The 15,226-nt window shown below is 39.8% G+C and overlaps 3 protein-coding genes across 3 annotated transcripts; 1 reads left to right on the top strand and 2 right to left on the bottom strand.

Moving 5' to 3' along the window:
* Nucleotides 1–608: 608 nt before the first annotated feature.
* On the top strand, nucleotides 609–3,405 carry LOC143862084 (ARM repeat superfamily protein). Its single transcript, XM_077373083.1, has 2 exons — nucleotides 609–1,254; nucleotides 2,376–3,405. The coding sequence occupies exons 1-2, from the start codon at nucleotides 836–838 to the stop codon at nucleotides 3,241–3,243; spliced, it is 1,287 nt and encodes a 428-aa protein (XP_077229198.1). The 5' UTR covers nucleotides 609–835; the 3' UTR covers nucleotides 3,244–3,405.
* Nucleotides 3,406–6,806: 3,401 nt separating this feature from the next.
* Nucleotides 6,807–8,271, bottom strand: LOC143862085 (senescence-specific cysteine protease SAG39-like). The gene is made up of 2 exons (XM_077373084.1): nucleotides 7,692–8,271; nucleotides 6,807–7,561 (listed from the first exon to the last, which is right to left on the bottom strand). Exons 1-2 carry the CDS (start codon nucleotides 8,119–8,121, stop codon nucleotides 6,966–6,968), a joined length of 1,026 nt encoding a protein of 341 aa, XP_077229199.1. The 5' UTR covers nucleotides 8,122–8,271; the 3' UTR covers nucleotides 6,807–6,965.
* A 4,643-nt stretch (nucleotides 8,272–12,914) lies between these two features.
* Nucleotides 12,915–14,160, bottom strand: LOC143860669 (senescence-specific cysteine protease SAG39-like). Its single transcript, XM_077371437.1, has 2 exons — nucleotides 13,718–14,160; nucleotides 12,915–13,588 (listed from the first exon to the last, which is right to left on the bottom strand). Exons 1-2 carry the CDS (start codon nucleotides 14,145–14,147, stop codon nucleotides 12,996–12,998), a joined length of 1,023 nt encoding a protein of 340 aa, XP_077227552.1. The 5' UTR covers nucleotides 14,148–14,160; the 3' UTR covers nucleotides 12,915–12,995.
* Between the last annotated feature and the right edge of the window lie 1,066 nt (nucleotides 14,161–15,226).

Below are 15,226 nucleotides of genomic sequence, written 5' to 3'. Positions count from 1 at the left end.
TACGCTAATACGTATGTTTTGTTTTGTAACAAAATTGGCAGAGGATTTTAACCTTATGTATACTCATTTCACCAAAATTAGTCAATGAGACGGTCTTGAGCCGGAAGGGTGTGGCTCTTCGGCGTAAAGTCATGGGTTTGCTCCCAGTGATGAGCGTTCGAATCCCCCCTTGCTTATCCGATGCGTGTAGTTTCCGGGTGATTGCGCGCATCCGCAGGGAAATAGTCCTATCCCTGAAGGGGACAACCTTCATTAATAAAAAAAAAATAAAAATAAAAATAAAATAAATAAATGGTCTTGAGCGTTTGATTAAGGCTACATACGTTGGCACGGCCATGTTTTATTAACTGCACTAACTCTCCTTGTCTTTGACTATTTAAAGTTCCCTCCCTCTAGTGAATATTTCGTGTACCGTATAGAGATGGGAAATGGGGCCTACTTAATCATTTTCACATTCGTTTTTCAGGTTAGATCATTTCAAGAGAACCAATATAGAAACAAGAAAGAAAAAGCAGTGGTATTTTGTTAAATAGGCATAGACTTAGGGTCTATAAGGTGCCTAACCTTTTTATTATATACTTTATAGAATTAATGCACCAGATCTTCTTTCATTAAAGAACCCATATAGCCAAACCGAGGAAAAACATATATAACTGCACTTGGGTTAGCGAGTCTTCTCTTGTATCTCTCTTGTGATTTTAAAACAGATTTTCTACATGTGATGCCTGAGATATCTGTTTCCTATCTCTTCTCCCTCTCTTAAATTTAAACCCATTTAATAGAGAGAGCTTAAACTTTCTCAGACCATCTACTACAAAGACAGATCGCGATCAAGATGTCCGACTCTGATTCCTTCTGTTTCTTCTCTTACTACCAAGAGCTTCGATTTTTCGCTCGAATCAGACGATTCCTTCAAATCAAGACGAGTCGAAAGAAATACGTTTCATCAGAGCGTTTCGAGAAGGAGAATAGAGAGGAAGAAAATGATAGGGGCGTAGAGATGGCAAAAGGAATTGCTGAGAGTTGTTTTGTATTACAGAGATCGGTGAAACAACTTCACTTTGGAGGTTGGGATGAGAAGGAGATTGCTGCGAAGGAGATTAGCAGATTGGCGAGAGAGGATTTGAGGACCAGAAAATCTTTGGCCACTCTCGGCGTTATACCTACGCTTGTTTCGATGCTCGATTCGGAAGTTTCGGATCATAAAAAATCTGCGGTTCAGGCGTTAATTGAGCTTGCTAATGGTACATACACGTAAGTTTTATTTCCCGTCTATTCCTAGTTTTTCCTTGCTTTGATTTGATTACGAAAAATCCTAAAGAACCCTGATTTTGTCTTTTCGGCACCATATGATTATGCCTGGTTTCGAGATAGATTTTTTTTTTCCTTTTACCTTTTTTATCTGTATATGTGCGTCTATCTACCGGAATCTGACGTGTTTCACCGGAGATCGAAATATGCAAGAGAGAGAGAGAGAGAGAGAGAGAGAGAGAGAGAGAGAGAGAGAGAGGTGAGTGGTTTTCTCCCACTAGCTCTGAGAATCACACCGATTGTTATAATGGCGCACTACATGATAGTGGGTCTTACCCTTGTTTGATCCGAATCGTTAACTTGATAGCCTTGCTTTGGATCTGTTATGTTCGAAAAATCATAGTAGATCCAAAGCAAGCCATCTCAAGTGAAATTTTCGTATCAATAAGAGGTGGGCCCTACTGTGCCTTAGCGGGCGCCCCATTTTATTCCAATGAGTGTGACCCGTACCGAACCATTCCTCTATGATCGTTTGGGCCAGTGTGCGTGACTTTGATGTAGCCCGGACAAAATCCTTATTTGGTAGTCGAGTGAGAATTTTGTAATGGGGAAAGGCTCAAAATAATACCCTTGTTGGGTAGCCAATGGCCAAATTTCTCATTTCCTATCCCAACGCAAATATAAATAGATTGGAGAGGAGATATTTTATCTCAGGGTTGAGGGCAATTCAGTAAATTGCACTGGATGTTAATTTGTTAATTAATGTTCTACTTAAGTAAGGTTGTTGATTTGCATATATGATGGTAAAGATTATACATTTAAACATTCTTAATGTGCCAATATTGGATTTTGTTATAGAAGACATATAGTGGTAACCCACCAAACTACTTGAAGAAGTCTAATGTCTGCGGGGAGACCCATCTTTCTCTTATGTAAGAAAGGTTGGCTTCTAGCCAAACCATTGACCTCTACTTTCAAACAAGAAGACCTTAAAGAATACCTTTGCGACAAATGAACAAAACCCTTTTGACTCTAATCAAATCCTTCTTTGGTTGTATTCATAACTCCCCATGAAATAATAATGCAAGTTGCATCAATGTCTCATTTATCTTTTCTTTTTTCAGCAACAAGGCTCTAATGGTGGAGGCAGGAATCCTTGCCAAATTGCCAAACCTCCTTGGCGTGCCGCATCCTAATGGAGTAGGACAATTCGTTGTCCTCCTCCTATTGTCACTCTCATCGCTTGCCAACACCCAATTCCCCTTCGCCTCATTGGAAATCCTCCCATTTGTTGTCAAAATTCTCGATTCTGATTCCGATTCCGATTCTGATGTGACCGACGAAACAAAGATGGCTTGTTTGGGTATTCTATACAACTTCTCCACCATACTCGACCACGCTGGAAGTCTGGTCTCAAGAGGTGCAGTACACACTCTTCTAATGTTATCGTCCGAGAAAGGCGCTTCGGAGACAGCCTTAGCAACTCTAGGGAACTTGGTTGTGACTGTTGTTGGAAAGAAGGCTATGGAAAGTGATCCCTTGGTCCCAGAAAGTTTGATAGAGATTATGACTTGGGAAGAGAAACCCAAATGCCAAGAACTAACAGCTTACATATTGATGATTTTGGCGCATCGGAGCTCGGTGCAGAGAGACAAAATGAAACGATCGGGAATTGTTCCTATTCTTCTTGAAGTTGCTCTCTTAGGGACCCCCTTGGCTCAGAAGAGGGCCTTGAGAATACTGCAATGGTTTAAAGATGGGAGGCAAATGAAGATAGGAGCACATTCTGGGCCACAGACAGGAAGGGTTTTGATGGGTTTCCCTGTGAGTCGAGAAGAGACAAAGGAAGGGAAGAAAGCTATTAAGAAGATGGTAAAGCAAAGCCTTGATAAAAATATGGAATTGATTATGAGGAGAGCTGATGCTTCAGGGGATGCCTCTAAGCTCAAGAGTTTGATTGTTAGCTCAAGCTCAAAAAGTTTGCCTTATTGACGACTCATGCACACCGACAACCCTTTCAATTTGTTGAAATGTTAATTAGAGATATATTTCTCATCAAATGCCACATGGAGATTGTAAAGTTTTTACGGGAAATAAAACAAAAAACTGTGTTCAACATGAGGTCTCTCTCTCGGATTTCGAGGGTACCATAAACTGTGTTCTACATTAGACATGTATTTTTTAAGTTATACACTTGTTCGGGAAATAAACATTTATTTCTCATCAAATGCCGGCATGGAAGAATCAAAGAAATATTTCGATTCCCTCCAAATCCGTTAGAACTAATATCTTTTTCCTTGTTGATCGTACCTAAAAAAAAAGGAAAAGAAAAAAAAGCAACAAGGAAACAGAGCGATACCCATCCATCCCTACTTTTTCAACTTTTTGAAGCTTTAAAAAAAAAAAAAATCAATAATAAACATTTGTTTTTGGGTACAGAAGCTGGTATCTAACACCCCCCCCACCCCCCACACACACACCCCCACGCCAACACACACTCACACACACAAAGCCCCCTCCCTTCCAAATTAATGGATACTGCTACTTTATGTCTATAGATTGATTAGTATTTCAAGGTTAGTGCTAAAAAAATGTATTTCATTGTTTAATGTTTCAATTACTTGTGTGATGGAGGAGTTTTCCCCCTCAAATATTAGTGTATACTGTTAATTGATGTTTGTAGATTGGTTAAGTTGGGATCATTTCATGTAAGATTCACAAAATGAGTGGAAGGCCATTACTTTCCACTGCCTTTATCATCTTTATTTCTTGAATCGTAATTCATCTTTGAAATACTCGGTGCTTTTTTTCTTTCCTTCCGAGGTTGGTTCTCGACCTACTTGAAGAGTTTTAGGACTTCGGTGCACAAAATTCTATCTTGAATGGGAAAGGTTTTTAGTTTTTGACATAGTGATGGTCCTCGAAACAGGGCTTTGATTATTGAATTGCTGCCTGTATCATCTCAACCGGATGATGGGCTGATTTTATAACTCTCAGAAGGATTTTGAACATCATTTAGGAGTCAGAATAGAATGGAGTTATTTCTGTGTAGCGGCTCGTTGAGTCTTCCTCAGGATGTTTTTGTTAATGAAAAAATTTAGTTGAAAAAGGTTTTGGTGATTGAATGTGTGACATTCTTGTGTGATAATAAACAATAATAAACAAGTGGTACAATATTTGATTTTTGATTGTTAGGCCATGGCCTTGAGAACACATGGCCACAAGAGAGATGATAGATGGTGCAGTAAACGTTTAGATTGTGTGCCCTAGAAGTTTTGGAATCTAAATTCCATGAAAAATAGAAGATAAGATAATGATGGAATCCTGGGATATAATACTAGAACGAAAAGAAAGCAACTAAAGGTATCATTCTCTCACTGGCTATAGTGACGAGTTGTATGGTCGTTTGCAATAGTTTGATTATGGCCCTTGGATCATTTATAGATTTTCAAGAGGTCTTAATTAGGTGAACTCTACTAAGATGGGTTATTAATTAGGTTTACTTTGACAATGATGGTTGAAATGAGCGTAGGTGGCAAGTAGCAATTCTAAGTTATGGTGGGCACATAAGGCATGGTCACTGGGGAACTTGTCATGCTTGCATCTTGGTCATCTCTAATTGTGGATTGGGTGGTTTGGGAGTGATCTATTCCATCAGTTGGGTTTATGTTTACGGGTGTTGTGCAGATGGGATGGATCAACATGATCAATGGTTGAAACAAAGATGCGATCTGAACCTTGTAAGATAGTCTGATGAAAAGATTGCTGAAACTTGGTAAGAGGGAAGACCCGACCCATGAGTGAAATTCGATACGAGGACGATGCTGTCCAACTTAGCATTCACAAGTTTTCCATCAAGTTTTAGTTTGATTTTAGCTTCTTCATTTGGTAGTTATTGAAAAAGAAGATTCCTAGCCCAGGTAGGAGTGGCTCCCTTCTACTCAATATTAGGGATCGAGAAGCGCACAGAAGGATGCTTGCACATTTGCTTATATTGCTGTCTGGTTTCAAGAGTTGTGTTCCTCTTTATTACCAAATGCTTGGACGTTTTCTTATTACCTTTGACGGCTGTTCAAATAATAAAAGACAAGGTGAGTTAGTGCAATGATCAAAACATCGAAGTACCAATATGAGTAGCCATATTAAATAATATGTCTAAATTTATTATTCCCACAATTAAAAGTTTAAAACAACTGAATGAAAAACTTATCTGGTAAGCCAAATGTCACTTTCTAAATCAGTCAAGAAGAAAGTAGTTGGAACAAAAAAAATCTCAAATTTCAAGAGCACAGGTAGAACCCAAGCCGAGATTAAAATAAGAAAAATATTATATATTATTGAATTCATTAGGATATGCCTGAACCAAATTTTCAAAAGTTTCGGAGTTTTTAACCATGCAAAAAGTCATGGCTGGATTCTAAGAGAGAATATGGTAAGCAATCAAGTGGTGCCAAATCATGTTTGAGCTACTAAATGAACTAAAACAGTCAACATTTCTTCTACCTGTACACTCTCGGCATATGAGGGCACTTGCTGGGAACTCTAATCTTGTGCACTACCATGAGACCGTAGATCATTGAAGGGTCCCATGTGGAACAATCCTAACCCTTGATCTTAGATGGGTTCTTTTGGGTGTCGAAGCCTTGATCATTAAACGGACCTAATCTACCCAATAAATTCTATGGGGTGTAATGGTTTCCCACATCCTTGTCACATGCAAGGTGACCTAGCAAATATGATCTGCGTTTCTAATATTTTCTTTAGCAGATCCTTGAATCAATTTGGTAATCAAATGTGAACAGGAAAACTGATTGGCTTTTCAATATAACTGGTTGTGAATGCAAGTTTCTTAGGCGACTAAAGAGCCTGATTTGGATAACGGCTGATTATTATTATTATTATTTTTGATGACATAGGGTATCCCCACCACTTTTTTTTTATTTAAGAACTGCTTTTTCATTAATGATTCATATGCTTTAGTCTTGGTACACCGGTTGTTTGTCTTCTCACGAAATGCTGCATCTGCATTTTGCATCGACTTTAAACAGGCTTATATAACTGACTTAATTTTGCTTGAGCTTAGTATTGATCCATAATGTCGTTGAACTTGATCACATGCTTTATGAGATTCTGTTTTTTGTTATCATGCCAAACCGCGGAACTGAATCCAAAAATTATGCTTGCAAAATTATTTTTCTTTTTCTTTTGGCTGTTGGTATACCATTTTAGTTTTAATCATTCTGAATTTGTCAGTGCTGAATTCAATTTATGTAAAGACTAATCTAAAGAGTTTAATCATCAAATCAGGCGTTTGAAATTTCATTGGAAGAGGTTGATTTCCTTCTGAATTCAATAGTATGGAACTAAGGTAATTAATTCACCTTTTTGGCATGGTGAAAGACTGAAAGGGCATGATGTCTCCGTTCCCAGTAGCATTTATAGATGTTGGCCACTCGGGCCAATTGGGGGGGTGGGTGGTGAGCTAAAAAACACATTGCCAAAGTTCTTGCAAGTTTCTGGACACTTTCTCTGAAATGTGGATTTGGATTGGATAATGATAAACAACCTTATAGAAATATGTGACAAAGCTACATATAGGCTGGAGGACTCCAGGCTGGGATATTTTTACATAAAATATATAGCATAGGTTGTGACATAGAAATGACATGATCAAAGTAGAAGGGATATAAACAAGGGAAAGATAGATGTGTCATCTATTGTGCGGTTGGGTACGAGGCTTGCATGGCAATACCACACAGACCTTCCTTAGCGTCAACGTCCCTCTGCATCCTTATGTATCCAGCTTCACCCCACCCATTGCCCCATGAATTCTTCACCAGCCAGTACTTGGTCCCATCGGTACTTGTTCCATAACCAACAGCGGTAACACCATGGTCGAGACTGGTACCACAGTCACCCGTGAAGACCCCACTTGAGTAGAATTGAAAGGCATATCCACTAGCATCGATTGCAACAGAAATGGGTTGGTTTGCCACAGCCTTCAATAGAGCCTTCTCGCTGTTGGCCGGCACATCTTTATAACCATTGATCTTTGCCGCATGGGTAGCTGCCTTCTTGGTGTTGCAAGTGCCATCAACACCCTTATAAGGATACTTGGTTTCAGTTGTAAGGCCTTGGTTGTGCTGAATGAATTTGAAGGCATCGTCCATGAGACCACCCTCACACCCTTGATCCACGCCTTTAGTATCACAGTCAACTACCTCCTGTTCAGAAAGAGAAATCAACTTACCTGTCTTGAGTTGGGTAATTCCTTCCATAGCTCCAACTGCTGAGAATGCCCAACAACTTCCTATATTCCACATTTCATTATAAGTAAGCAACCAGTAGATAAGAAAATCATGTCATATTCACTAGTAAGAAACTACCAGATTGAAACCATGACCCTTAAGTAAAATAACAAAGTGTATTAAAATCCCTACCGCATTGGCCTTGGTCCTTGATGGGTGTTACAGCACCTTTCTTTCTCCAGTCCATGCTAGATGGCACCGCAGTGACGTCCTCATAGGTGAAAGTGGATGTTGTTTCCAATGCCCTTGTTAAGGATGGCCTAAATCCATTACGAGAGGCCGTGAACTCTTCATTACTTTGGTCTGCAAATTCATTTACACTTAGCTTGTAGGGTTTGTCCCCAACATTGTTGAAAGATTCTATGAATTCAACATTGTCCTTGAATATCTTGAAACGTTGCTCCTTCTCAGTAGCATCCTTGTACAAGCGTCCATAACGTGCCATCCATTGCTCGTGCTTCTCGGACATGGATACCCCAGGGAGCGTGCGGGAGATGGCTTGAGAAGCCCAAACTCCTAGAACAAACAAAGCCACCAAGCAGCATTGGGAAGTTGAAGCCATGGAGTGAGGAGAATATAGATGATATGATGATGAGATGGATTATGCTAAGCTGTTATGAGTTTATATAGAGGGAGAGATTATATGGAAAATGATACGTTACGTTTATTGTTATTGGGGTGGTGAGAGGGACTTCCTACGTGCCCGGGCAAGTGTTCTGATTTGGATGGGGAGAGTGACACCCAAATCAGAACATGTTCACAGAGCTCAACTTCCTACGGTTTCATGTTATTTCTTCTGTCGCATAGTCTACAGAGCTCAACTTCTATAGTTTATAATGATCAACATGTTCCCATCATTAAATTTCTTTATCAACGGTCTTTTAACGAGAGTTTGTTCAAGTGAATGTATGTATCACCCCTTGTCATAGAGCTTAAAGTAGAATATGCTTCATTTCTATTAGCCAATGTTTATTATTAATCTGAGAAAGAAAACATGTCTTAGCTTATAAAAATATCAAAGAGAGTTTAGGGCTTCTTTTGATACCTCTAAAATTTATTTACATATAATCTTATACGCAAACATTTTTGGTTTTAAATATAATTATTTGCAAATAATAATGATAATATTTTTTAGAAATGATGGGGCTAATGACTTCCAAAGAGACTTCAATGCCCATTTCCAAATGAATAATGATTCGGTAACCGATTTGTGGAACCGAACAAATAGCATTTTAATATTTAAAAATCTTTACCTTGATTTTCGGCTGTTTTCTCCATGAAAATGCCAAATCTATCCCTTACATGCCATTTGGCATGTGGGGATTTGTTAGGTTATACTCTCGGTTCCACTCTCCGTCTCCATAGCAACACTTATTGTAAATAAGATTAAATTAATCTTATTTGCCAATAAGGACCACTTTTGATGGCATCCAAAGAGGCCCTTATTCTGACATAGGACAAACTAAAACGGTGCCATGCCTAAATTTTAAGAGAGGATTTGGATTGGTTGGAAATGTTTTTATATAATTAGAGCACCAAAATTGGTTTATTGCTGCTTTTAGGCCTAACTTATCTTGTGTTTGGTATTTGATTACAATTTAACCAAGGTTTTAAATTTCGACGAAATCCGAAATTTAGGGTTTCGGTCGATAGCGAAATCGAAATCAATCATATACGGTATTTTTTTTTCGGTCGAAATTTAGTTTATCCCGTCCGAAATTTTAGGGATTTCACCAAAAAATCTAGACTTACAATTATCTAATATTATCCAGGAATGTCAGCCGAAATTACCGAAATTTCTAAAATTTCTGCCTAAAATTTTGGAAATTCCAAAATTTCAGTTGAAATAAATTAGGAGAAAATTTTGCCGTGGATTAGATTTCGAACGGAAATTTTGAAATTTCGGCCAAAATTTATGTTTGGGTGAGGACTGAAATGCATTCTGAAACCCAAATTTGAATCCTTGAAATTAACACAACCACTTTTAGTAAGTTACTGTATTTTCTGTTGCTTGATCGAGTTTGTAGCGTTTAAAAATTGTTCCCCTTAAGGTGACTCTTTGTATGGTCCAGGAATATGGGTACTCGATCCTTATAGTCCAACCGAAAGGTACAATCTGTAGATCAAGGGTGGGGCATATGGTTTTGATCATTTTGTTTCAAGAGGATTAGCGTCTCATCATATTGCAGCTGGGACAATGAGGATATTGTGGGGCCTATTCCATCTTAGTGCATGTCCACCCAGACGCTTATACAAAAAGGATTTCGTATGGGCAATCTTGAAACTGCACTTTCAAATAATATTAGGGCCCGTTTGGATACCTCACATTTTGAATTTGGATTTGGAATTGAGTTTTGAATACAAAATGAATAGATCCGGCAGCTCATGTTGAGGGAGACAGAGAGGGAAAGGGGTACTTCCTACTGCAGGGGAGAGATTGAGGAGCCAAGAGGGTGAAGGAAACTGCCAGATTTGTAGATTTTCAATTACTTATTTCCACAGCTTATTTGGAAATATGATTTTTTTCACTGTCAGTTGTTAATTTGGAAATTCAAGGATTTGATCCGATCCAAATCAGAACACAAAAAGGGCTGCAAATGTGAGAAATCCAAATCAAATTCTTCTCGGCATCCAAACGGGCCCTTAAGTTTTATCTTTTTGGCAGATTTTGTGGTTAAGTCAGGCAAACTATGCCAATGATCCTTTCAATATAATACAAAGGGCCTGATCCGAAGTGGATCGTTGTTGTTCGAGTTGTTAATTATCTTCCTACAACTGCAATTGTTGTATCATGCCGAATCCGTCCATGTCCAGGTGCAACAAATAATAGTATTTTTTTTTGTGTGGAAAGTTTGCTTCTTGCAAAAATGAAACAAAGAAGCTACGTATAACTTCACCTCCTGGTTAAAATAGATATTACAAACTGGTTAAAATGTATGAAACAAGGTGACTTCGTACCATTGGCAAACCATGGTAGCACAAGTATCGTGTCACGGGAAAACAGTTCAGGACACAACCGGTATTAAAATCCATCCCGTCTTGTCTCGTTGCGTCTTGGAAATGCGTTGTTTATAGCACATTTGGTCGCCACTCGCCGCTAAGCTGGTTGGTTGGCCAAACTCTATAGGAGGAGTTGACCCCGTGACTTGTTGACTCCTCCCCCGTTAGGCCCAGCATGTGTGGGCAGGAGCCTTGGTGGCTTGCTCATGGGTTGCAAGTGGACTTGCTTGTGCATCTGTTGCACACAGTAGGAAATCATACTTCAACTCGTAGGCGTGCCCTAAGGGAGCTTTGGGTGCGGACTGCAAGCTATCCATAGGGATGCTCCAGTTTCTTTGGTTGAGGATGGAGGCCAAAGACAGTGCATGTTGGGTTGGGTTCCCACATGCATTGCGCGACGGACCGGTGCAGGGGGCTACCTATACTGTTTGCCCCTTTGCACCGCGGTACGTCTCGTGGGTAGGCCATTCTCTAGGTCTTCCATGGGTTCGTGCCGGGGCGACTTCGATTGCCCTCGCGAGGTGTACACCTTGCGGATCAGTCCATGGGGCATCTTGCTCCTTGGATGACCAAGCCCCAGCGCTTGGCGGATTGGTGCGTGGCATCGTCATGCCTCGTACTCGATGGACTTTGCATTAGGCCCCAAGGCCTTATGTTCGATGTACTCGTGATGCAGGCTGATCATGAGTGTGGGTATCTAGAAGCGCATGTCAACAACTGAGCCAAGTAGCCTGTTGAACAGCTTAGAGTTTGTGTGCACATTCGAAGCATCAAGGGGTGTTGGCGTGTAGGGCCTTTGAAGCCTTGCACGATTGAAGGCTTGCCCTAGCATTTGTGCATGTTGGGGCGCCGCACGGGTTATTCCGTTGCTCAAATATTTGGCCCGTGACAATCGGTTGCCCTAAAAATGGGTTCATATGGACCATATGGTCGTGTGTGACACAAAAGAGTGCATACCTTCTGGGTGGATGGTTTCCGCGAAACTAATAAAAATGCTTTTATACAAGGGGCAAAATTTCAAAACAAAACCAACCAATCTCCACCCTAAGCATTTACCTCTGCCAAAAATTGATGAACAGTGGACATGGTAATTCCACTACCTAGGTTGGTTGCATTGTGGCAGCAGCTGCAAAAACAGTGTGGTAAAAGAGACTTCTATGAAGTTACATTTCCCCAAAAATCAAACCTGTGTTTTCACTTCTGTTCTCAAGTCTAGCAAAAGCATAACAACTGAATCTGCCAATAATAAGAACGAAGCAGCAATTTTGCTTGACCTTAGTATTGATCCATAAGGTCATCGAACTTGATCACATGCTTTTTCATATTCTGTTTTTTGTTATCATGCCAAACCGCGGAACTGGATCCAGAAACTATGCTTGCAAAAGTATTTTTCTTTTGGCTGTTGGTATACCAGTTTAATTTTAATGATTCTGAATTTGTCAGTGGTGAATTCAATTAATGTCAGGACCATGGTGTCAAATTTCGGTTTCGGAATGCGTTTCACTCCTCACCGAAACTGAAATTTCAGATGAAATTTAACGAAATCAAATAAAGTAATATTTTATCACGTAGAAAAGTTCGTTTTAAATTTCTGAAATTTTGGTAATTTCAGCTGAAATTTCAAGAAATATTAAATAACGAATGAAATCCAGATTTTTTGGTGATATTCGGTAAATTTTGGACCGAAATTTCGGGGAAAACAAAATTTTGGTTGAATTTTGTAAGGTTTCGAGTTTACCCATTTTTGGTTTCGGTTGAGACCGAAACCTGAAATTTTCGACTTCGGTCGAAATTTAAAACCTTGGTCGAGACTCATCTGAAGAGTTTAATGATCAAATCAGGCATTTGACATTTCACTGGAAGGGGTGGATTTCTTTCTGAATTCAATAGTATCGAACTAAGGTACTTAATTCACCTTTTCGCATGGTGAAGACTGAAAGGGCATAAGTTAGGCTTTTGATGGTTAAAGCTCGGAATTGGAATCCATTAAAAACAAAGGCCAGGAATATGAATAGAACCATCAATTCAACCATTGCGACACTTGGGTCATAAACAAGCTGTCCCAACACAGCTTCCTGATGTTCGGTTTTTTCATATCAATGATAAGATTGTCGATGTTCTTACCAATACAAAGTCTTCACCTGCCACTATTTTGTGTTTCAGGAGTGCTGTTTCTGTTCCCAAAACCCTTAATCGACGTTGGCCAGGGGTACATGGGATAAATTTTGAGACATATATAATTGAGCTAAAACACACATTGCCAAAGTTCTTGCAAGTTGCTGGACACTTTCTCTGAAATGTGGATTTGGATAATGATAAACAACCTTATAGAAATACGTGACAAAGCAACTGATAGGCTGGAGGACCTCCTGAGATATTTTTACATAAAACAGATAGCATCGGTTGTGACATAGAAATTACATAAAGTATCATCTATTATGCGGTTGGGTACGAGGCTTGCATGGCAATACCACACAGACCTTCCTTAGCGACAACGTCCCTCTGCATCCTTATGTATCCAGCTTCACCCCACGCATTGCCCCATGAATTCTTCACCAGCCAGTACTTGGTCCCATCGGTACTTGTTCCATAACCCACAGCGGTAACACCATGGTCGAGACTGGTACCACAGTCACCCGTGAAGACCCCACTTGAGTAGAATTGAAAGGCATATCCACTAGCATCGATTGCAACAGAAATGGGTTGGTTTGCCACAGCCTTCAAAAGAGCCTTCTCGCTGTTGGCCGGCACATCTTTATAACCATTGATCTTTGCCGCATGGGTAGCTGCCTTCTTGGTGTTGCAAGTGCCATCAACACCCTTATAAGGATACTTGGTTTCAGTTGTAAGGCCTTGGTTGTGCTGAATGAATTTGAAGGCATCGTCCATGAGACCACCCTCACACCCTTGATCCACGCCTTTAGTATCACAGTCAACTACCTCCTGTTCAGATAGAGAAATCAACTTACCTGTCTTGAGTTGGGTAATTCCTTCCATAGCTCCAACTGCTGAGAATGCCCAACAACTTCCTATATTCCACATTTCATTATAAGTAAGCAACCGGTAGATAAGAAAATCATGTCATATTCACTAGTAAGAAACTACCAGATTGAAAACATAACCCTTAACTAAAATAACAAAGTGTATAAAAATCTTACCGCATTGGCCTTGGTCCTTGATGGGTGTTACAGCACCTTTCTTTCTCCAGTCCATGCTAGATGGCACCGCAGTGACGTCCTCATAGGTGAAAGTGGATGTTGTTTCCAATGCCCTTGTTAAGGATGGCCTAAATCCATTACGAGAGGCCGTGAACTCTTCATTACTTTGGTCTGCAAATTCATTTACACTTAGCTTGTAGGGTTTGTCCCCAACACTGTTGAAAGATTCTATGAATTCAACATTGTCCTCGAATATCTTGAAACGTTGCTCCTTCTCAGTAGCATCCTTGTACAAGCGTCCATAACGTGCCATCCATTGCTCGTGCTTCTCGGACATGGATACCGCAGGGAGCGTGCGGGAGATGGCTTGAGAAGCCCAAACTCCTAGAACAAACAAAGCCACCAAGCAGCATTGGGAAGTTGAAGCCATGGAGTGAGGAGAATATAGATGATATGATGATGAGATGGATTATGCTAAGCTGTTATGAGTTTATATAGAGGGAGAGATTATATGGAAAATGATACGTTACGCTTATTGTTATTAGGGTGGTGAGAGGGACTTCCTACGTGCCCGGGCAAGTGTTCTGATTTGGATGGGGAGACTGACACCCAATTTGGTTTCATGTTATTTCTTCTGTCGCATAGTCCACATAGCTCAACTTCTATGGTTTATAATGATCAACATGTTCCCATCATTGTATTTCTTTATCAACGGTCTTTTAACGAGATTTTGTTCAAGTGAATGTATTTATAACTAGAGGCCACTTGCCATACACGCCACTAGTGAATGTATTTCTTTAATAACGGCCCGTCAAAGTGCAAAAAAGTTTCATTTCTATTAGCTAATGTTTATTATTAATTAGAGAAAGAAAGGGGAATGATATTCCCTCCCCCACCCACCTAAAGAGACCCCAACGCCCATTTGCAAATAAGGACCACTTGATGGCATCCAAAGAGGCACTTATTCTCACATAGGACAAACTATAACGGTGGCATGCCCATTTGTAAATGTTGCACCGGTGCAGATAGCAAGTGTAGCTAAAAAAAGAAATGGGGCTCCCATATTTGAGTGATACACGCCATTTATTTGTTGGGTACGGTTTACAAACCTACATGGATTGGATGGTTAGGATCATCCTATGGAGATGAATTTTTGGAACACAGCCTATCCATGGTGATTCCCAAGAAATAAATGGCTGAGATTACCCAAAAATGTGGGCTCATTTTTTTTTTCTTTGGTTACTTCGGTATTTTTAAATATGCTACTGATTCCCACTACCATGTTTTGATAATTAGATAAACTCACCTTTTCATGAGTTATTTTACAAACTGTCAAAACCTGTTGCAATTCCCAAAAATCTCTCAGCGTACAATTAAAAAAGGAAAGACAAGGTGAGTTTGTGTCATTATTAAAACATGGTAGTGCAAATTTCGGTAGCCTTTATTCGTTCCCCTTGAGGCGACTCATATGGCCCTAATATTAGTCATCTTTTTTGCAGATTTAGTTGT

Source organism: Tasmannia lanceolata, unplaced genomic scaffold (genome assembly GCF_043159265.1).
Source record: "Tasmannia lanceolata isolate RefF3 unplaced genomic scaffold, GAP_Taslan_0.1 ptg000037l, whole genome shotgun sequence".
NCBI classification, from domain to species: domain Eukaryota; kingdom Viridiplantae; phylum Streptophyta; class Magnoliopsida; order Canellales; family Winteraceae; genus Tasmannia; species Tasmannia lanceolata.
Note: the sequence above shows the minus strand (reverse complement) of the source record. Positions and strands in the feature narration are given on the sequence as shown.

Excerpts from the sequence above, each read along its gene's own strand:
- LOC143862084 (XM_077373083.1), top strand. The coding sequence starts at position 836 with ATGTCCGACTCTGATTCCTTCTGTTTCTTCTCTTACTACCAAGAGCTT. Across the intron at positions 1,255-2,375 it reads CTTGCTAATGGTACATACAC|CAACAAGGCTCTAATGGTGG; the intron begins GTAAGTTTTATT and ends TTCTTTTTTCAG.
- LOC143862085 (XM_077373084.1), bottom strand. The coding sequence starts at position 8,121 with ATGGCTTCAACTTCCCAATGCTGCTTGGTGGCTTTGTTTGTTCTAGGA. Across the intron at positions 7,562-7,691 it reads CAAGGACCAAGGCCAATGCG|GAAGTTGTTGGGCATTCTCA; the intron begins GTAGGGATTTTA and ends TGTGGAATATAG.
- LOC143860669 (XM_077371437.1), bottom strand. The coding sequence starts at position 14,147 with ATGGCTTCAACTTCCCAATGCTGCTTGGTGGCTTTGTTTGTTCTAGGA. Across the intron at positions 13,589-13,717 it reads CAAGGACCAAGGCCAATGCG|GAAGTTGTTGGGCATTCTCA; the intron begins GTAAGATTTTTA and ends TGTGGAATATAG.